Consider the following 23034-nt stretch of genomic DNA (forward strand, 5'->3'; position numbering starts at 1 on the left):
CATATCCCAGAATTCAAAATACAATCCCAACTTCCTGTGCGCGGTTACCAGGCAACGCAAAGGAAGCTTCAGGTGGTATTGTTGGTTTCAGCTGAGCAAGCAGTGGCAGTTCTGAACAGCAGTTTGAAGTGTTCGAATTAACTGCCAAAGTTACAGATAACAGTTGCACGGGTATAAAATGTCCGTCTCTCCTCCGTCGTCGCACATGCCAGTTGTTCCCGCTGACGTTACTCTCGGGGCTCAAGTGAGCGTGGGCTACCCGCACGCTCCATCTGCGCTGCAGGTCCCAGCAAGCATCACTACCCGAGGATCCGAGGAGGAGGAGGAAGGGAACCCCAAGGAGGTATGGCTTCAGTTGAGACCAAATGACTTAATTTGGGCAAACCGAAATTTTGGTGTATATATACTGTAGGTTAAACAATTGTTTTGTACGTGTAGAATGATTGAAAGGTAAAGATTGGCTTGGGGATGCGATTACATTGCTTGGTAGTCAAGACAGCTCACTAATCCTGCTGAATTCGCACCTCATTAAGGACAAATTTTGCATTCGCACCTAGCCCAATTAAAACGACCGTGTTGGCTGCCTTTGGGAGCAGATGGGGGTGTTTAAAAAAATGTATTTCATTAATTTTAATGATGCATTCTAAATTCGGCTGTGGCTTGTAAACACCCCACTCCAGTTTATATTCTATTCCATGTTGTAATGTCATTGAGTAATGTAGTTAAGTACGGTAATAATCGAATTATAACTATCCAGCAATCAAGCACAAATGTACAACTTCGGGCAAGACGCAGATATTTATTCCATTGGATTAGTGGTCTCTGATCACTAATATTAATTTTAATTGATTGGATTATTGGCTACAAGTGGCGGCTCATAAATAGGCGTTCGGAACTCATAATTAAACCGATGATTACCCTACCACCTGTTTTCATTTACTCTGCTTGCGTAACAAAGCGTGCCAATCATCTGAATCGGCCTACTCGCATCCTTATTCACTATTTTTTTGTTTTCGCCAGTCCAAATGCTTAGATCAAAGTTTTCCATCAGCGTTTATCAACGACAAAATATGCGCATGTGAGATTAATGTATTTTTATGTCATTCGGGTTTAGGCAATGAAATGTAGGCTACATTTATGCTATACACAAATTCAATTATGGATGTATTTGCTTTTTTAAAAATATAATCTGGTAAATAATAAAGAATTCAAAGACCAAGTGAATGATAATGAGCCAAACCTGTTAATTAGTTTAAGAACAAAAAATATGAATAAACTGAAACGCATGTTTTGAACAACCTAATTAGGAGTCTATTGATTCACCTAATTTGCAGTTTCCAAATTTTGTTACTTTTTCTATGTAATTGTTTGCGCTTACTGTGCTATATTACAAATGTGAACATGGGATTTTATTCATGTCATGTTATTTCTGACATGGTTTAAGAGGGTAAATAATTCCTCTAAACACGAAAAGCACCTATATTAAGTAAAACGAGCAGCTTGTTAAAATTCTGGGATTGCAACTCTGGTTGGAACAAAAAATCAGCACACACAGCGGGAATACCCGGGCCCGAGGTTGGGAACTGCCGGTCGTCGACTCTTTTCTTTCTTTTGTTTCGATCCGTGGAGGATGACGGCGAATTAACGGAGGAGGAGGTCTCCGGCTGTTTGCACGACCTGGGGCCGTCTGCAACGGGACTGGAGTATACCTACCGCTCTCTCTCTATCCCTGTAAGCAAACGACGTCTCGCCCACATACGTACACATCCAAAAGACATGCAGGTAGGCTAATTATTAGACTCCAAAAATTGCCCATCGGTATGAGTGTGTGATTGAATGGTGTGTGTGCCCTGGCGGCCTGTTGAGTGTGTATTCCTGCCTCTCGCTCAATGCACGCTGGGATAGGCCCCAGCACCCCCCGTGACCCTGTCCAGCATAAGCGGGTATATAATGGATGGATGAATGGATGGATAATCTGTGATTTAGTGGCTAGTTAAGATTGCACAGTGACAGACAGGTTGTCTCTCCACAGGGACGGAACCTGACGGACATCTCTCTCTTGCACAATTATGTTCACCTTCAAAGACTTGAGGTCCCACACAATAAGATAAAAGGTATGGTATTTTTGTCTCAAAAGCTTGAGACTGTGTGTGTGTGTGTGTGTGTGCGTGCGTGATGATACCATGCCAAAAAAACTGTCACCTTTCAACTGAGATAGGATGGATCAAGATTGGAGTCCAGTAGTTCCTAGTGTTTGAATTATTGTCGGCTACGCTCTTTCTCATTGGACAGACCTGTCCTGCGTCAGTCACATGCCTTATCTCCTCTTCCTGGACGCCTCCCACAACGAGATCTCCCAATTCTTCGGATTCCACCCTCCAAAAAACCTGAAGGTATTGTGAACAGTTCCGAGCGCTTTATCTGACCTAAAAGATGACAAAAAAAATGCTTTGAGTGCTTTAAATATTTAAACAAGGGACAACCTTTTTTGCCCAAGATTTTTTGGGTTTGTGTCTTCTATGAACACGTTATTTTGCCTTCAAGATATCGACTTTATTTAAATATTTATTAATTAAATATTTAAACAAGGAACAACCTGCTTTTCTCAGTTTTTTTGGGTTTGATTCATCTATGAGCATGTTATTTCGCCCTCAAGATATCTGGGGGTGTAACTGGACATGTTGAGTTTTATCGTTGCAGATTAAGCGGGGGGGAGGAGGTGTATTAACCCTTGCTCTTACCAAGTCAGGAAACCCTTCTCGTTTGTTGCAGGAAGTCGATTTTTCCTACAATCAGATGTCAGAGATGAAGGCCCTGTCTGCCTACTCTTCTCTCTGCCGACTGAACCTGGATCGTATCCTGTTGTGCGCTTCTCATAAATCCCCCCCCAAAAAAAGTAGTCAGACTGAATTGGCTTTTGATGAGTGAGGCATGATGGGTAGTCTTTGCATGTACAGTATTGTGTGTTTTTTCCACATGGATGTAAAATCTCTGCACCCTACTCCTCTTAACAAATCTTAACAAGTGTTTTAGTCTTATGTTTAGACTTAATCTAATTTCTGTTACTTAAGACAAAAAGATTGTTAATGGGGTGAAAGTTTTCCTCGTTTTTTGAAAGATTTGCCGATGAAAAGTTTCACTCAAAAACAAGGTAATATTTTCTACTTGAGAGAGATAAATAACATTTCTCATTTAATACTAAGACTAACACACTTAAGACTTTTTTTGCTGTGTAAACATACACATACGTTCTCCCCCCCCAAAGTCACACACACACACACACAGATCGGATGTATTCTTAACCCCTCCCGACACCTCACAGATAACTCTTTTCGTGAGATCCGGGGCCTCGAGATGTGTTCCAGCCTCACGCACCTCAGCCTGGCGCACAACAGGATCTACCAGCTCAAAGGGCTGAACAAACTGCCCCTGAGAGAGCTCTGTTTGGTACGTCCCGTTCCCCCCCTTGCTTTCTCTGTGCTTGGTACATCCCACTCCTCTCTCAAGGTCTGTGTTCTTTGTGCACTCCACTCCCCTCCCACTACCTGTGTGCTTGGTTCGACCCATGCCCACCCTTATAATCTGTTTGGTACATCCCACTGCCCCTCACTATTTCTGTGCTTGGTAGCCTATTGCATGCTCATATATTAAGGCCCTTTTCATGTGTGTCTGTCTGTCTGTTTGTCTGTCTCAGAGGGGGAATCATATCCGGAAGATTGAGAATATTGAGAAGATTTGGACCCTGCAGACTCTAGACCTGTCCTCTAACAAGATCCAGAGCCTCTCGGGTCTTCAGAACCTCCACCTGCTCGGATCCCTCAACCTGGAGAACAACATGGTATGGCTGCTGCAGTGCATTCTGGGCTGTGTCTGCAGGCTAGGGGATGTGCTGCCATGCATTCTGGACTTCTCTGAAAGTCCCCGTTGAATGCTGTGGGAAGTTGCAGTGTCCATGGAAACTGCACGCTGCTCATCAACCGACCAATCACTGTTGCCTGTGGTCTTCCTCTCTGTATCAGGTCAGTGACATTAAGGAGGCGAAACACATCCATGACCTGCCACTGCTGAGGGAGCTCAACCTACAAAGGAACCCAGTACAGGTAACATCACATGAAACCTACAGGATGGTAGATCTCCAGGAACAGGGTTGGTTACCACTGATACTACTGTACCGTTCAGTACAATCACCTGACTTTGTATATACTATGGTACAGTTTAGGTACCATTACTTGCCGCTCCACAGTGTATTTGCACTGATTGTGATGAGGTAACTGTGGTATTTTTTTTGTGATGATATCATTGGGCTGCTGCTAATGACGATTTGTCATCTTGTGCTTCCTCAGGACGAGGCCGATTACCGATTGGCCGCTGTCTTCCTCCTGCAGCAGCTGAGCCTCCTGGACCAACGGGACGTCATGGCGGAGGAGAAGGTAGGGGCGGAGCCTCTGACCATTCGCCAATCGGAAGTGAGGCTGTTGGGCAGGAGGTCTTACCGCCAGCAACCTGGCGTACGCCACAGTTGCATTCTCACACCGGGACAAGATCCCTGTTTTAGTTCCTCCAGGGTCCCTAAATGAACCAGGCAGTTCACTTCGAGAGGTCCTGTGTGGTTGCGTTAATAGCGCACGCTGTACGGAGATCGTGAAACGTCCTGTTGCCGTTGCTCGTTTTGTACCGCAGGTGTCGGCGGTCAATAAGTACGACCCTCCGCCTGAGGTGACCGCGGCCAGAGATCACATGATGCACGCGGTGTTCCAGCTGAGGCAGCCGCAGGTGATCTTTGACAGGTGAACGGAGAGTGCTGTGCTCTGATTGGCCCCCGACACATTGTGTGATCTTATCTAAATGTATGTGTTTATTTAAATATGTGGAGTGTGTGGGATGTCATTGTAGTGTGTGTTATGTATGTATGTATGTATGTAGATGTGTGTGTGACTGCTTGTGTTGTGTAGTGTATACGTTGTATTTTGTAGTGTGTGTTATATAGTGCATTTGTGTGTAAATGCCATGTGTGTTGTGTAGTGTATTATATATAGTGTTGCATATAGAATGTTTTGTGTGTAGTATGTGGGTGTGTGTTACCTACAGTGTTTGTTACATATGGACTGTGTGTTATGTGTATAGTGTGTGTTGCGTATAGTGTGTGTGTTTTATCTAGAGTGTGTTAAATATATAGTGTGTGTAGTGTTTGTTGTGTATAGTGTTTTATATGTATATTGTGTGTTGCAGCACGCTCCCCAGTCTGAACACTCCGTACCCCATGTTGGTGCTGGCCGGCCCACAGGCCTGTGGGAAGAGAGAGCTCGCTCATCGGCTGTGCCACGAGTTCAACCAGTTCTTTGCTTATGGGTCAGTCCCGCATCATTTCCGGTACCGCGTGTCATTTCCTGTGTAGCGCATCACTCTGATCTGATCTCACCGTCTCGCCCCCCCCCCCCTTCCAGGATCTGCCACACCACGCGGGGCCCCTACTTTGGGGAGGAGGACGGGTCCGACTACCACTACGTCTCCGAGGAGCAGTTCCACGACATGATCCGCGCGGTATCTTCCTTTCAGACGCCAACGATCCGCAGATTTTCCCCACGTTAGAGGCCCTCGGACGGGCCCCCGGGGGGTTTAATTTTGGGGCCCCTGCCCTGGCTTTTAAGAGGAAGTTTTTTGATGTGTGGTCAGTACGTGGGTTAGAGCCTTGTGTGTAAGTCGTAGAAGTGAAGCCTTGTGTGGTCAGTACTGTTGGCTGGATAGAGGAAGGCTTTTGTTTAGGGATTTACAGCAGAGGGCCTGGTTTTAGTTCTAGGCACACCTGCAACCCCTTTACTGTAATGAGCGGTTAATTGTTCTAAATTTGACACACAGGGCCAGGTTTGCACGCCCCTCGGTCTCCAGGAAGCCTGTGTTGTTGTTGTTGTTGTTTCTCCCAGGGTAAGTTCATCCAGACCATTCAGTACGCGGGTCACTGGTACGGCCTCTCCCGGGAGGCCATCGAGGAGGTGGCCAGGGAGGGCCTGGCCTGCTGCGTGCACATGGAGCTGGAGGTAAGGCCCCACGCCCCCATGGTCAGTAACTACCGCCGGTCAGTACACGGTCAGTAGGTACAGTCACTCAGGACACTGTCAGTAAAGTACTGTCACTCAGGCCCCACGGTCTGTAAATACTGTCACTCAGTAAATACAGTTGCTCAGTACACAGGGTCAGTAAATACAGTCACTCAGTCTACACAGTCAGTAAATAGAGTCTCTGTAAGGTTTTTTTTTTTTCCTTCTGGCAAATGGCCATTGTGAAGCACTGATTGGTTGAGAAGGTTAGGCCTGAAGCCTGGGCGTTTCCTGACAGGGCGTGCTCAGCCTGAAAAGCACCTACTTTGAGCCGCGCTACGTCCTGCTGGTCCCCACGGACCAGGAGAAGTACGGCAACCGCCTGCGGAGGAGGGCGCTCTACACCCGGGAGCAGATGGACTCCGCCCTGTCCCGCGTCGACGCCTACGTCAGGCTGAACAGAGAGCACCCTGGGTACTTCGACAACGTCATAACCTGCGGTGAGCCGCAGTGCTGAGGCCTTTTGGCTTTGCAGCGTTGGCGTTTCTGTTTTCTGTTTTCACAATGCATGTTTACTGGGCATTGAACTCTGTTTTCAGAATATGCCTTTTGGGAAATGGCGTAGAAACGTCCTTTCCACAGAAATCGGTTAACAGTACCTGATGGGTGTACGGGTGTGTGACCTGTACAGGGTTGAGTAGGACTGTGTGTGTGTGTAGTGTGCGATTACGTGCAGATGTGTGATCTGGTACAGGTCTGTGTGATAGATAGTTGTGTGATCAGGTACAAGTTTGTGATTGATAGATGTGTGAGCAGGTGCAGGTCGTGATGTGATTGATCGGCCAGGTGTGGATTGTGAGTGTATCTGGCCGGTCTGTGTGATTTATAGATGTCAGTGGTGTGTCAGTCGTGCCAGATGACACTGTGGAGGCCTACAAGACGCTGTGTCAGGTGGTCAGGGAGTACCTGGGGCTGGAGGAGGAGCAGGGTGGGGGTGACGGCACAAGTGCCATGCCCGAAAACACCTTCACTGGTGAGTCTCACCTGGTACAGTCTCCCTCATATCCAACCACACCTGTGTATTCACTCATACCTCTGCACACCTGTACAGTCCACTCAGACCTGAGCACGCCTGTACAGTCTCACTCATACCTAGATCCTGTAAGTCTCATCAGACACCGCCTGTACAGTCTCACTCATACTGACACACCTACAGTCACTCATACCTGACACACGTAAGTCCACTACCGAGCACACTGTCATCTCACTCATACTACACAAGCACACCAGACCATAGCTAGACCAGCACTGCTGGTGTAACCTTGTGAATTAGGCAATCCATGCGCAGTTTAAGGTGATGTTTAGTGATTGGCTGTGTGTGTGTGTGTGTGTGTGTGTGTGTGTGTGAGTGACAGGTGACTCTCTGAAGGACACGAGGGAGCAGTCTGACCTCAGCAGGAACCTCTACGGCAAAGTGCAGCAGAGGCTGGCCCCGCCCAGGAGCCCGGCTGTGAGTGAGACCCCGCCCCCCCGCCCTGCCAGCGTCGGCCACGCCCCCCGCCCTGACGCTCCCCTTTAAAAGCGCGTCTCTCTCCTGTCCTCTGAGCAGGAAGTGGCCTCCCAGCAGAAGAGGCGGCAGCTGTTCCGGGAAGCACTGACAGGGAAAAGCCCTGGGGCCTATACCCAGCCCCTAAACAGGTACATATACCTGTATGTATCTATACCCAGCCCCTAAACAGGTACATATACCTGTATGTATCTATACCCAGCCCCTAAACGGGTACATGTACCTGTATGTATCTATACCCAGCCCCTAAACGTACATAACTACTGTACTATCCTGCCCCCTAAGGTACATGTACTGTATGTGATCTATACCAACCCTAACGTACATATACTGTGATGTATCTATACCTTGCCCTACGTGTAATGTCTGTATGTTTATACCAGCCCTAAACGTGGTCGTTCCTGTTGTGTTTACGCCTAACGGTACATATACCTGTAGTTCTATACCCGCCCTAACGGTCGTATCTGATGCACTACCAGCCCTAAACGTGACATACTGTTGATCTACCCAGCCCTAACTATATCCTGATCCATACCCAGCCCTAACGGGAAATACCGTATGATCTTACCCAGCACGCTAACAGTACATGTCGTAGATCTATACCCACCCTAAACAGTGACATGATCCTCAGTATCAACATCCCAAACAGGTCATATACCTGTATTACTATACCCACCCAACGTACATATACCTGTATGTATCTATACCTGCCCCCTAAACAGGTACATATACCTGTATGTATCTATACCCAGCCCCTAAACGGGTACGTATACCTGTATGTATCTATACCCAGCCCCTAAACAGGTACATATACCTGTATGTATCTATACCCAGCCCCTAAACAGGTACATATACCTGTATGTATCTATACCCAGCCCCTAAACGGGTACATATACCTGTATGTATCTATACCCAGCCCCTAAACAGGTACATATACCTGTATGTATCCATACCCAGCCCCTAAACAGGTACATATACCTGTATGTATCTATACCCAGCCACTAAACAGGTACATATACCTGTATGTATCTATACCTGCCCCCTAAACGGGTACACATACCTGTATGTATCTATACCCAGCCCCTAAACGGGTACATGTAACTAACTGCGTAGTTCTGTTATTTACTTCTGTTATGAAAAGTGAATCTCTCCTCCACTTAGATTTAATTGGGCTGGTTTTTCTTAACTCGTGTGTGTGTGTGCTGGTATTGTTGCAGGGTGTCTCTCTCGGCCTCGGGTTCGACGGCTCTACAGGCTGGACAGGACCCCGCTCCTCTATCCTCTACACCACCAGAGCCCATTGAGAACAGCAGGTCTGTACCACACACACACACGCACACATACATGCGCACTCGCACACACACACACGCATGCATGCGATCGATCACACTGATACACACACGCGCTCGCACACTCACAGACTCGCCGCTCGTGTAACTCGGCGATGAAGAACGCCAGCCTATGAGCGCACGGTGAAATCTGAGCACGCTCGTGTTCTGACTGGGGAAACGTTCTGGCAGCTCGCAGGAGTCCCACAGCAGTTCCGCCCTGTCCTCCCTCCGGGACAGCACGGGGGGTGCTGGGAAAGGGGCGGGGCCAGACCTCCCGGGACCGGGACCGGGACAGGGACACGACCAGGACAGCCTGAGAGGTGAGATGCCTGTACCGTCCCCACCTGAGTGATTCCCCAAAATTACTCTCATTGGGCCTCATTCACGAAAAAATGCGTACGATCACATTTGATCGTACACCGCGCGTATGAACGTTTCCAAGAACATTTTGGCATTCATCATTTTTTTTTTTTTCTTATCCGTATTTGATCATGGCTGTTTCTTATGCTAATCACATGAACAGAACTGCACATAAAATTTTACAAAGTCAGCATTCATTATCTCATACCCATGCTGGTTTTGCTTGGGAACACCGTTTAGAACAAAAGTAAGAATCATTTAAGAAAAGGTTTTGTGAATGAGGCCCATTGTCATTAAAGCCAGAGCTCTCCCTGTGTTTGCGGTAACAGTGCAAACCTGTAAAAATTGTTGTATGGTGTAAATAACATGTACATTGGTGGTAACCAACCCTGTTCCTGGAGATCTACCGTCCTGTAGGTTTTCATTCCAACACTAACAAAGCCACACCTCATTCAACAGCTAGGGATCTTGCTAATTAGTAGGATCGGGCGTGGCAAATAAAGGTTGGAATGAAAACCAACAGGACTGTTCAGCAGATCTCCAGGAACGGGGTTGGCTACCACTGATCTAAATGGTGATAAGTCTGTAAATGTTCACTCTCCTGGAGGCTTTTGATATTTCAGTTTTACTGTAAGATTTAGTGAAATTAATGTCAACATGGCGATAGTGTAAACCTGTGAAGTTTTAAAGCGACAGTTCACATTCAGGATTTTTATTTCGGTTTTAGTGTGTGCGTTCTACTGGCCAAGACACTTTTTTTTTTTCCTGTGTGCAAGGAAGGCTATTTTAGACACTTTTAAACAGAAGTTTCTCATGACCTGTCGGTTTCACAATGTCTGCAGTAAGAGCATCGACTGCTTTGTGGCTGAAAGCAAGAAACTCTAAAGCAGCTTGTGCAGCAGTTTTGAATTGGGTTCTCTCTCCACATTTTAAATGCATAAAGCCTTTGCCATAAAGCAGTGGAAGCAAGAAAGAACGTTCCAGAACACAGGGCTGTTTAATTCCGATTGTAAACAGCCCATGTAACGACACGGGTGTTGTCCAGCTTGAGCTAGTGGAATCATGAAGGAACCTCTTCACAATGTGAGGACTTCGTTATGTAAGGACCTCGTGATGATGCAAGAACTTGTTCGTTATGTAAGCGCTGCTTCAGGGCAATTTACGAGCTGACTTTAGTTTTAAGCCACAAAACAGTAGGCAACATAACAGTAAAAAGTGTGTGTGCAGATTGTAATTGAAGTTTCATGAAAAAGGCAGAGATATGTTTGAGCTACAATCTGAGCTAAGCTCTCCTGCCACTGATAACAGGCTAACTGAAGAAGTCCAACTTTAAAAAAAAAAAATAATAAAAATAAAAAAGTCAGTACCTCACTGTAAGCAACAACATAGGTGGAATTCTATATTCAATGGCTATGTTTTAGAATTAAAAAATCTAAAAGGTAGATTAAGTAACACTGCTAATAAAAATAAATAAAACACATCCTGTTAAAATACAAAAACACATAAGGGAAGTAGGATCACTTTTTATCTGCTGGACTGTCGGCCCTTTTATAAACGGTGAAATCTCCGCCCACAGATCACATGGACTCAGGCTCCTCCCCCCAGCCGGCCTCATCCCCAGGGGTCCAATCGGAGGCCGCCTCGGGCCGCCCCGGATCCAACGCCAAGCCCGTCCTCCCGCCCATCCCGTCGGGCCGCAAGACCGCCACCCCGAACCCGACCCCGCCCTGACAGGGGAGGGGGCGGGGGCGGGGAAAAGAGGTTTACCCACGGCGGGTTATACTCCCCCCGCAAAGGTAGCCGCGCAACATTAGCCCTATTTAACCGTCGTCGAACGTGCACTTGTACTTCTGAAGTAGGCTCGTTGAAGCTCACCCAACCGTCCTGTGATATTCGGGCAAAACCTAGAGCCTTTGGCCTCAAAAGCTTCAAAGGTGATTGGGCGAAACAGGCCAGGTGATGTTTAGAGATGTTTAGACACGGCACACGTACATAGCTTCCTCTGTAAATGCAAAGCCTCTGTTGTGACAGTTCCTCTGTAAGAGAAAACGCTATTCAAATAAAGCTGAAAGGAATTGAATGGAGCCCTTGCCTGTGTACGAATTTACCGTTCTACACATTTATTCACGGTCTAGAGAGCAGCAAACAGACACTGCTAGGACAGAGTACAATCACCACCACATCCTGAGGAACACAATTAAAGGAAAACAAACAAAATAAAATGGGCGAGTCTTTTCCGACCAGGTCAAAGGACAGCCTTCAAGTCTCGGAATCTCCTTGCCTCCTCCTACAGTTATGGACTGACAAGACGACTTTCGAACGCCGGTGACCACGGTAACCGTGTAGAGAGAGAGAGTCCGGCCGGCGTCGCCTTGGCAACCGTAACCGTGCAGCACCTTAATCTTTTGTGTTCAGTAGAACTAGCGTTCCTGTACAGTCTTCACAGCCGGGCTCCTGGGCGGGGCCAGCCTCTGCTGCACTTTGCCGTAGAGGTTCCTGCTGAGGTCAGACTGTTCCTGTGCGCCTCGCATTCTATATGAGAACGTGTCGACTATTCAAATAAATTAAAAGATAGCTAAAGAACAGTGGTCTCAAACTCGTTGCCGTGGAGGGCCATGCGTATGCATTCCAAAGAATTAATGCTGCCTTAATTGAGTCCAATTACTCATTCAGCCGTATGCATTTAACTGCATTGAAGCACAGAATGTAAGCAAGTTCTTATTTCGACAATGCGGGTCACCATAGACGTCGGGTCACCATTATGTGCAAACCTGCATCCCTAATTCAGCAAATAATTGAACTAACTATATAATCAAGATCTGAGGCTGGAATATTAACCGGCATACACACGGCCCTCCATGGCACCGAGTTTGAGACCCACTGCTAAAGACCCTGACGAAGCCGATGTGACTATCTGTGTGGTGTGGGTGTGAGTTTACCCTCCTTCGAATGGCTAACGCGCTTCTCCGAGAGGGACTACAGCCCCGGGCTACTCGGAGAAGGACTACAGAGAGGTGAGGAACGGAGGTCAGGGGCCGCGCTGACGCTAAGCCCGGGCTCAAAATTCGCCAGCTACCGACCGCGCGGGACCGGGGCGACCCGTCCGATGGAACGCGAACCGAACCGAAACCGCGCGACCGCGGTTCCGTCGCGGCTCTGGTGCGTGTGTCCGCGCGCCCGCGAGCGCGGGAAAGGGAGTGTGTGTGGTGTGTGCGTGCGTGTGAGAGAATGACAGAAAGTGTGTGTGTGTGTGAGAGAGAATGACAAAGTGTGAGTGTGAGAGAGAGAGAATGACAGTGTGCATGTGTGTGTGTGTGTGTGAGAAAGAGAATGACAATGTCTGTGCATGCTTGCTTGTGAGTGAATGACAATGTGTGCGTGTGTGAGTGAGTAACAGAAAGTAAGTGTGTGTGTATGTGCGCGTGTTGCAGCAGACCCCCGGTCCTGCGGGGGGCGCTGCAGGAGCCTCACTCCCTCTTCCTCCCGTCGGGGCGGAGCGCGGCGCGGACGCTGGCCCACACCTCGGTGTAGAGGAGCGTCCCCAGGAACACCAGCGCTGTGCCCAGCCAGTGCCAGGCCGTGAAGGGGTTGTGGAAGTACAGGATGGAGAAGATGAGGCTGACGAACTTGCGCAGCGTCACCACCAGCGTCACCGTCAGCGACGCGCACTCGGTGGTCAGGATGAACACGCCCCGGATGCACACGTATCTGAGAGGCGGCGGGGGTTAAAGGTCATGGCGAGACTTCGGCGGCCTACGTGAGGATACTGCGCACTAAGCACTGCGTAAGAGAACTACATTCCCCCAAATGCTGCGTTTGAACTACTGTCTGTGTGTACAAGTATTGTCATGAGTATACAAGGGTGTATGAGTTAGCTTATGCGCTTATGTATGAGCATGCAAGTGCGTGCATGCGTGTGTACCTGTCAGACCTATTCGTTTTGGATTCAAAATTTTATTTTATTTATTTATTTTTTTCCTGTGCTTTACTGATCTTGTCTGGTGTATTGGAACCAATTAAATACTCTCCAAAAGTGCAAACCCCACCTTCTGGTCATATTGGCAGGCTCAGTTCCACCAGGCAAGATCAATAGAGCACAGAAAAGTATTTTACTCCAAAACAAACCTGGTACCTGTCTCTCGCACACGCGTGCGTGTACACTGCCGAAAGGATACTGTGTGATGACGTTTATCAGCAAGTATATCCACATCACTGGCACGTCCTTTGCGATCCCTGGCACCTCAACAGGAGCTGCAAAAACACACTGATGTTAGTGTGCTACCACAGCACTCACAGGTTGCAGATACTAGTGTGTTGATTCAGTGGCTGTAGATGTTAGCACGTTAGCGCACCGCTCACAGGTTGCAGATACTAGTGTGTTGATTCAGTGGCTGTAGATGTTAGCACGTTAACGCACCGCTCTGGCTGAACAGGACGCAGTGGTTGTAGATATCAGAGGCCAGCAGGAGGAACCCTGGGAGAGGCAGGCAGTGCTGTGGAGAGAGAGAAAAGAACGCTGACCTCACCGATGACATCACCAATGACATCACTGATCGTACAGCACGTGCGACGTTATCACGGCCTGCTCCGTTCTGTCCCGCCCTTACGTTGTAGAAAAGGGCCTCTTTGGAGTGCTTGCCGTACTGCTTGTACAGCGTCTCCTGGAAGATCCCCATCCGAGCCGACATCAGCAGGGCAAAGGTCAGCATGCCGATACCTGCAGCCAATCGAGAGGGAGGACAGATAACGCGCCGGCGTCTCAAAGGTCCTCGTGAGACGGCAGAAAGTCTAAGGGTCAAGCCGCAAGCCTTGCCGGGAATGGCAGCCAGGCAAAAGCACATATGCGAAACGCCACTACAGAGGTACCAAGCCCCGTGCACCTTCTTCAAGCTAACGAGCGATTAGCACGGCTAATGCAACCGAGCGGCCATTTTGTTTCCAGATGTCATTCAGTGTCCTCGTTCTCCCTGCAATTTTCGCTGAGAAAATGTGCGTGCAAAAACCCACATGCTCAAACACACAAGTAGGAACGCGCACTTTTGCATTCACCCACACAACGTAATACACACACACACACACACACACGCGCAAACGTGTTCAGACGCACGTGCGCACGCGCTCGCGAAAACATGCACGCGCTCAAACAGGCCGGGGCACCTACCTAGCAGCCATCGCAGGAAAGTGTACAAGCCTTGCTCTTCCGTGCCCTCTTGGTCCACGTTCTGGCGAGAGAACGTGTCTGTGAGCGTCTGTTACTTTGCACATTATTTTACAGCAGGCGTCAGCGTAAATGACCAAAGGCCTATACAGACCGTGACTCTTTGAACAGATTAAGGGACTGTGTGAAAATGACCATATCTCCCTGACCAGGTTAAGGGATGGTGTGTAAATGACCGTGTCTCTTTGACGGTGTGTAAATGACCGTGTCTCTTTGACCAGGTTAAGGTACGTGTGTAAAGGCCTGGATTAAAGGGTGGTGTGTAATTGACCTTGTCTCTCTGACCAAATTAAGGGACGGTGTGTGAAGGACCAGGTTGGGAAAAGGCTCACCACTTGCTTGGCAGACATAACGGTGCAGATACAGATCCCGAGGGACACGAACATAATGGAGATGTATTTACTCCGGGTGTACCTGTAGGGAGACGCGTACTGACCTGAGAACAGCACATTCAACATTGCTGCGAGACACCGCACAGAATAACTGACCTGAGAACAGGTATATTGCAGTGGTTCTCTTGCACCATACAAATACTGTCAATGTTGCTCTAAGGTGTGACAACAGTAGTTTATACACACCCAGTTAAGCGCTACATTCCAACCACCTGACATGGCACTGCACACTCCTTATGACAGAAAGGGCATCACTAGCACTGACCAAATCCACAGATTCCATTGAAATGTATACAGTGTATAAATAAATATCCTATGCAGCAAATGAACTACGACTGGGTTATAAGAGCAAACTTATATCATATAAACTACAGCAGGTTATATGAATACAAGGTTAGTGTACCTCTTCTTCAATATGATGATTCCTAGGATCATATTTGCTATCAGTGATCCCTGTAAAGGTGAGAGAGGGTGTCAGTCAGATGTGTGTATAAACAACACTCAACAGGAAATAAACAGGAAGACAACAGGAAGTACACTGGTTTCCCAAAGACAAGTTTCAACATAGATATTTTATAGTATGCATGGACCAGGGAATGTTGGTGCTGTAAAACAGGTTGTGGTTGGTAAACAAAGCAAATTAACTACTGCCTAATTATTCCTTTAAGAAGAACCAACAAGAAGAAACCACCTGGGGCCAAACAGGTAAGTGATGAAACAGGAAATGAGGACAGTACTCACTGATCTAAAGATCATGTGCAAGGGCATGGATATGTTGAAGTTGAGGGCGTAGTTATTGATCACACTGACCGTGAAGAACATGGTCACCATGACCACATAGTTCCTGGATAAACAAGAAATGCGAATACAGCTTTAACATTCAAATTTCGGAGTTCATTTCAAACATTTGGTCTTAGTCTTGAAATTCCACTTGCTTTACGTACCTAATGGGGATGGCAGGTTTTTTCCTGCCGAAATTTGTTTCGAAAATGAAGCCTTCCAAAGCGATGAAGGCAAACTGCGCGAACGTAACGATGTTTCCGCAACCAGGAAACTCCCTGTAGGTGTAGTGCATACAAACAACAGTGTAACTTAAAAAAAGAAAGCACGTTCCTGTTCTTCGCGAGAGGTTTCATGTCTGCTTCCGACATGTCCGTCTCTGTGACAGCTAGGAGGTAAACACAGGAGACAATTGCAAACCTAACTTGCTAAAGCAGATGCAGAAAACGCAGCATCGTAGCTTCCGTGGCTGAGAGTCGCATGCTTTTTCCCGAAAATACAGATTCGACTTAGAAGGTTGTTAAAATCCGCTAATAAAATTACTGCTCTCGCCAACCTTTCATTTCGCTCAGGCGGAGGAAAAATTTTCTAGCATAAAATACACATTTAAATGATGCCCGGACCCTTACCAAGATTATATACGCGCACTTGGGAACGGGACAGAAAGGCTACATAGTCCGAGGTAGTGATCTTTAACAGTATCCAGATAGAGCGTTAGAAAGTTAGGCTACTAACCTCACCAAAAGTTCCAAAAACACAACATTGCTGCAGCATCCGACAAAAACCAAGATGATTGCAAGTATGGTATTCATTGTTATTTTAAGCACGAACTGTTCTTAATACCTATTCTGTCTGTTCACGTAGTGCTATACTAATGCCATGCTGATGTTTAGACAAAAAGAGCTGTGAAGTAGTCAAAAGCGACCGCCAAGCAGGCAAAAACTGCAAGCTGGATGGATGGATGGACACGTCTACCGGCTGCACACGCTTCCGGGTGGAACTGGTTGGTACGTTGGGATTTGTAGTTTATTAAGCGCTTTGACTGGCCGTGCATTTTCTTTAACCCCATTCTACCCAAAAATACTCCTTCGTTATAATTATAATGCCAATTACGTTTCTGGAGTAACGTTCACATGTAAATGTGAACGTTATGTATTTTTATAAAGCTTTTTTTTATTCTACCATGTTGATTCTTAGAAGTGCAGTAAGTCTAAATATGAAATACCATGATCTCGTTTTTTTTGGACAATATAAAACTGATTGAGCATGAGTAATGTAGATACTATAAAAAATAATTCTGTATATCATGCATGTATCAGCTGAAAAGACTGGATAAAGAAGAACTGCATTCTGATTACCTAAGACTTTCCACCGCATTGAACTTTATTGCAAATCAAATCTTATATTGTTAAATTAAACATCACAAATGATTGCCATTTTGCCAGGGTTTCAACAATTGTATAGAAGGGAATTTAGATAAATGAAGTCCTAATGCTTGATAAATGCATTTAATATATACTGGTCTCTTGCCTCCCCTGTATGAAGCACTAAATTGGTATGGACCTATTAGTATTTTGTGCAAACACAAGTGAATGCATAACTTATGTTATAGTCTGCCTCCACTAGACATAGTGTCCCTATAGTACTGTAGAGGTATATTGAATAAGTACACAATAAAATGTCCAGTGCTAATTCAACTCTAAATAGATAACATTTGGCCCCTGGGGCTGTATTAATATGAAGTCTATAAAATCCACACTATAGCCTGGAAAATCGGACGCACTTGTGTGTTAAACATTAAATAGTTTCCACTTCCCCAGGGTATGAAAACGCAAACTGCCATGCTTGCAAAACGTTTGAGAATAAAGCTTCATGCCACATTTCAAACTCGATTTAAAAGTTTATCATTGTAACATTAAGAATGGGAGTGCATCCGCGCAGATTCTTCTGTCAAAATACCTAAATGTTGTCATTATATTAAAGTACAGTGCTGTTGTATGACATTTCATTAATTATTTTCTTAACGATGGCTTCAACCGGGGCCGTCTGTATTAAACTTGTAGGAATCACAGGTAGGTCCCTCTTGTAGACATAAAACGCACCTGCAACAGAGTACCCGGCTGTCCGCGCACCTGTCACCCGTCACCATTAAAGCACGGGAAAAATACAGCTCTCGGTTATGTTTAGGAACACAAATTCGGTAGTTCTGGAAGTTGTAAGTAATCGCCTTTTTATTATCTTAATCGGGTATGGTATAAATCTGAGAAAGCATTCAATTAACTCCAATATTTTTGCGCAAATGTTCGATTTATTTGCACATGTGAACGTAGTAAAGTCGGCTTTAAATGTCGGCCTTATAAAACTGCGCATGCGAAAGGTCACCAAACGCAGTGAACTGGATGTTGTTTGTATATCTTTATGCGCGGGGGGGGGATCAGTACAGTTAAACCAGCAACATTAATTCTGAGACACTTGTGGTTTTAAGCGATAGGGATAGTAGGGAAACACCCAGGTGGGTATGACTGTGGCATGCCTGCGACGATTGAACATGTTATTATAATGTAAAATACAGGAAAGTAAGATGGTATTCAACGTTATTTTAGAATTAGGACTTTCCTTTTTCTTTTGTAACTTTGCTTTTTTCAAACAAGAAGAAGCAGTAACTATTTGAAAGGAAAGTTGGATTTGTTTGTATGCAACTGGACTATGTGCACGGATGCATCTGAGGATCAGGTGGGGTTTTTTAACGATCAGCAGAGGGCAGTAATGCGTTTGGAAGCATTTAACCCGCCAGAATCATACAAAGAGAAGAAGAAGCAGAAGCATCACGCAGGGCGGTGTGAAGTACTTATTTTTGGACACAACTAATTGGCCTTACATGATTATTAAAAGAATCCACGTAAAACCCAGGTGTTAGAGAAATCGTGTTTTTCTGAAACATGCAGATTCTTAATCCGAATATTGTTGAAAACTGATTTTCGGGGTGTTTGTGTGCACGTTGCTGTAAATCACCTGCATGTTAAGGATTAAGATTAGTCTTCACTTCTCCAGGGTAGTAGATGCACACACACATTGGTGTACTCCACTGGTTTACCTCTGTTTAGTGTGTGACTAAAAACTAAATTACACAGCCTGATATGTAGATTGTACCAAAATACAGTATACATGTATTTCGCTTTACATATATTTGTTTGATTATCAATTTGTCTTATTTTTAAATGCTTTTAACTGGTCCCTTTTTTTAAAGGAGCTGAGCAGACTCCACTGGCTACCGGTCGCTGCCAGGACCAGGTTCAAAGTCCAGATCCTCGCCTACCCTGCAGCCAACAGGACACCCCCCACCTACTTACAGGACATGATTCAATCCTACGCGCCAGCTCGACCACTCCACTCTGTGGCAACAGGGCCACTTGCACCCCTGCCATTCGGATGACTGAGATAATTTGAGCAATCTGGGATAATTATCAACTTAAATCCCCCTCTTTCATGCCACACATGTACCTCCTGTGCCACTTTCATGTTATATGTACCTCCATCCTGCACTTATACTGTACTTTGTATCATTATCTTTATGTTGTAGCTTGTCATACCTCCTAGTTTTTCTTAGCATAGGTTAGGTCAGAGTAATGTTTAATGTGTGAACTGGACTTAATGTGTTCATGGCTGTGAATAACTGTTACAAAATTAGTATTGTACCTTACTGGACCTGTGTTTTGTAGTTGTTCCAATGATCTTCGGTATGCACATTGTACGTCACTTCAGATAAAAACGTCTGCCGAATATATGTAATACAATGTAATGTAATATCAGGAGTTTGCCTCCCTCTGCTGGACAGAAAATGGCATTACAGCAAAGGAAGTCTGATTTAAAAAAATGTTGCAATGTATATGTCGATTTTTTGTATGGTTATCAAATGTATGTGGATTTTAATGCTGCAAACAAGTTGCCCTCTGGAGATAATAAAGATCTACTGAAACCAAAACTCACTGTTCTTATTGTGCATTATTTTTATTCAGCAATGGCAGCACAACATTCAAGAATGAAATGTAATTGCAGTATAAAATTACAAAACACAATTCATTTTATTTCATTATTAAAAAGAAAATAAAATGCATTTACAAGCCCTGTCCCCAATACATATCCACTGCAGTTTATAAAAACAGAATATGAGTGTTCTCCATAGTACATTACTGACTAGATTAAATCTCATTTTTCATCCTTGTGAAAGAAAACATTCAAAGGCATAAAAAATATAACCAACTAATCACTTTCATGCACACCTATAAGATGCAACAACATTACACCTTTAATTAGGTCATCTGTTTGAACGGGACTGGTCAGTCACCTGTTATTCTAATTATAAATCACAAATGCAAAGGAATTCCTTCAATGAATCAACAGCTTTATTTAAAGAAGCCAAAATATGTTAGGGTGTCAGTTTATAATTTTCCACAGTTTCGTAGAGTTCATTTTAGGAGAGCACCTAATCTGGATCTCTGCTATTCAAAGCTGAGCTCTTCCTGTTTAATTCTTATCGGTCTGTGAATAAGTTCACTAATGAACACCCAGGAATTCTTGAAGGGCTTCGTGGTGCAAGACAGAGTACCCTGTTCCACGAATCCCAAGATAGTAAGTTCAATCCCCCCTCTGCTGTGGCTCTAAGAACCAGCTGTAAGACATAGGTAACAAGGTTCATCACCTTCAGGTCCGAAGTTAGTAGATGAAGGCAAAATTTCTGAGATTTTTTTGTAAATATTTCTGTTGTGTCATCTTCTTCTACCCACAGAAAAGCCGGCCGATTCACAGAAGAGAAGGTGGCGCAGCGGTATTGTCTTTGCCTACGGACGCAGAGGTTGGGGGTTCGAACCCCCCTTCGTCTTTGTTTCGCTTATACTTGGGTTGTCTCATCATCAGGCCATTTCTGCAGCCGCGCAACCGCTAACATGACGGTGGCGTAAAGGTATTGTCCAAAGCTTGGAACGCTGAGCTTCAGGGTTCGAATCCCCGTTCGTCCCTTCAGTTTGCGCAGCTTTTGTCCGTAGTGCTGTGTAAGTGCACAAAAAAATGAGCGATAAATGCGAAGGAGTATGTGGCGTAGGGGGCTGAACCGATCCTCAGGAGGTAGAGGTTGATGGTTCGAGTCCCTGAGACCGCACCTGAGCAACGTCGGTGGTCCCCAAGGGTGGGGGAGGTGTGTGTGTGGTGTGAGTGGACGGGCAGGCAATCTGGCCCCCCGGAATTTCCCAGAATACAACATGGGGGTTATAATATTTTTTTGCAAATTCAAAATTTTTGGAAGGTAAAAAAAAAAAAATTTTGACAGGGGCCCCACTCTCCGTTAGTGCATTACTACTGACAGTCCCCCATACTACTACGCAATCAAATGAACTCATTTGATTGCAGAAAGGTAGCAGTATGTAAGACTGGCAGTAGTAATGCACTAATATACACCAAAAGTGGTGCATAGAAACAAAAACAAACAAAACCAAACTCATACATACACAGCGCCTCCATCTGGGGACTTCCTGCTTCTGCAGACAAGCTGGAGAGAAAAAAAGAGGGGGGAATGTTTAAAATAAACAAAATATAATCAAAATATGTTACCTATGAACATACATTATGCAAATGAAAACAGAGGCATTAACAATCTTTGTTAAAAGAGGGTTGACAGGACTGCATTAGTACAGGGTGCTACAGGTGAAGAATATGTCTCCCTCTGCTGGACAAAAAATTGAATTACAGCAGAGGAAGTATAACACTAAAGTCTATTTTTGAAAGGCTGACGAATACATGCAGATTTTTCCCATTACCCACAATTGAAGCTAAACTCAGTTTACTGTATAAAGGCAGAAGTATATAAGACTGGCAGAGACATTAACTATAGCCACTGTATGTGGTGAATACATGGGAAAGTGTATGAAATGTGCATGTAGTTAAAGATGAGGACAGGTAATTTATGTATGTTGGAATCTGGGTGTGAATTACTAAAATGACAGTTAGCAGGCCCATCACCTTAGACCTGCGCAGGAGAACAGATAACAGATACAGCCATGCGGGTGTGTCAGTTTCTTCAAATATCTCACATGTACATATTCTCCTCCGCACATCTAAGGTGGTGAGCCTTCCAACTGAGTTAAATAACTCACATCCAGATACCAACATACATAAAGGCCCTGTCCTCATCTTCCGCAACATGCACACGTCATACTCTTTCACCTGCAGTCACCTGGCTATAGAACGTGTATACAACCCTTCCACAGTGTTCCCTCTTACTGCATTACAGCCTTAAATAAAAAGCACATCAAATCTGATTTTTTACATGTATTGACACATGGTATTCCACAATATCCAAGTGAAAACAATTCTCAAAATACCTGAGAACTCATTTTTAAAAATCTATGACAGCTGGGTTGCATAAAACAGACACACCCTAATGATTGTAATGGTGCATTAGCTCACGCATAACCAAACTCCTACATCACACACCAAGCTGACTGGCCCCTACCTGTGTCCATTTATAGTAATTCTGATTAGCACACAATGAAACAATCTGTTTCTGTAGGCTTCCTCAGCAGGGTAGTGCATTACACAGCAAAGAACAAACCATGAACAACAAAGAGCATTCTAACGGACTCAGAGGTAAAACTGCAGACAGACACAAATCAGGAGATGAGCATAACGAGATATCAAAAGACTCAAATAACACAGTGAATCACCACTGAGATCTTGCATAGATCAGGCCGTCCCTGCAAACAGGATGAACGAGCACAGAGGAGACTAATCAGAGAGGTCACCAAGAGGCCAATGGCATCTTTTAATGAGCTGCAGCTGCAGTCCGTTATGGCAAAGACTGGTCAATGTGTGCATGTGACAACAATATCCCAAGCTCTCCACAATACTGGCCTATATGACAGGGTGGCAAGAAGAAAGGCCCTACTCAAAAAAGCCTTTTGCATATGTCTCCTTTGACATATGCAAAAACACACTGAACTCTGAAGCAATGTCATGAAATGTTTTGCGATCTAATGAAACCAAAATAGAAATTCTGTCCAAAACACACATCAGCACATCAACACAGAACACCAGCCCTACAGCGAAGCATCCTGTTATGGGGGCGTTTCTCATTGAGAACGCACTAGGGCTCTCGTCGGGACAGAGGGGAAAATGGATGGAGAAAAATGTCCACACTTACACAACTCAGTTATTATAGAATTTCATTTTTAATAAATTCTCAGAAATGTGGGATATTACTGAATACCATGTGCAAATGAAGGTGGGATAAATCATGTTTAATGTAGTTTCATTTAAGGCTGTAATGCAAGAAAGGTTCTGCGTACAGTTTCTGTAAACA

The 23034-nt window shown here is 45.3% G+C and overlaps 2 protein-coding genes and 2 long non-coding RNA genes across 8 annotated transcripts; 2 read left to right on the plus strand and 2 right to left on the minus strand.

Moving 5' to 3' along the window:
• Nucleotides 1-11: 11 nt before the first annotated feature.
• Nucleotides 12-11377, plus strand: lrguk (leucine-rich repeats and guanylate kinase domain containing). Of its 4 annotated transcripts, none has more exons than XM_064318733.1 (20): nt 12-343; nt 1630-1782; nt 2033-2114; nt 2293-2393; nt 2773-2854; nt 3323-3447; nt 3695-3838; nt 4020-4100; nt 4344-4430; nt 4681-4787; nt 5230-5349; nt 5445-5541; nt 5922-6035; nt 6334-6535; nt 6952-7068; nt 7451-7545; nt 7645-7733; nt 8820-8915; nt 9123-9253; nt 10870-11377. In XM_064318733.1, the coding sequence occupies exons 1-20, from the start codon at nt 179-181 to the stop codon at nt 11022-11024; spliced, it is 2343 nt and encodes a 780-aa protein (XP_064174803.1). In that variant the 5' UTR covers nt 12-178; the 3' UTR covers nt 11025-11377. The 4 variants fall into 4 exon arrangements, with proteins under 4 accessions (XP_064174803.1, XP_064174804.1, XP_064174806.1 ...); XM_064318734.1 differs by having other exon boundaries at nt 1630-1731; XM_064318736.1 differs by lacking the exon at nt 12-343 and adding an exon at nt 1064-1078.
• A 648-nt stretch (nt 11378-12025) lies between these two features.
• slc35b4 (solute carrier family 35 member B4) lies at nt 12026-16632 on the minus strand. The gene is made up of 10 exons (XM_064318817.1): nt 16419-16632; nt 15848-15961; nt 15645-15747; nt 15307-15356; nt 14844-14925; nt 14455-14515; nt 13901-14010; nt 13711-13786; nt 13469-13544; nt 12026-13001 (listed from the first exon to the last, which is right to left on the minus strand). The coding sequence occupies exons 1-10, from the start codon at nt 16493-16495 to the stop codon at nt 12761-12763; spliced, it is 990 nt and encodes a 329-aa protein (XP_064174887.1). The 5' UTR covers nt 16496-16632; the 3' UTR covers nt 12026-12760.
• On the plus strand, nt 16565-19665 carry LOC135245644 (uncharacterized). 2 transcript variants are annotated; one of them, XR_010327321.1, is made up of 2 exons: nt 16565-16690; nt 18931-19665. It is a non-coding gene; the product is annotated as an uncharacterized LOC135245644 (long non-coding RNA). The 2 variants fall into 2 exon arrangements; XR_010327322.1 differs by lacking the exon at nt 16565-16690 and adding an exon at nt 16794-18416.
• Nucleotide 19666: 1 nt separating this feature from the next.
• On the minus strand, nt 19667-23028 carry LOC135245643 (uncharacterized). Its single transcript, XR_010327320.1, has 2 exons — nt 21185-23028; nt 19667-20727 (listed from the first exon to the last, which is right to left on the minus strand). It is a non-coding gene; the product is annotated as an uncharacterized LOC135245643 (long non-coding RNA).
• Nucleotides 23029-23034: the final 6 nt, after the last annotated feature.

The sequence above is a fragment of the Anguilla rostrata genome, chromosome 19 (assembly GCF_018555375.3).
Source record: "Anguilla rostrata isolate EN2019 chromosome 19, ASM1855537v3, whole genome shotgun sequence".
Lineage (NCBI taxonomy): Eukaryota > Metazoa > Chordata > Actinopteri > Anguilliformes > Anguillidae > Anguilla > Anguilla rostrata.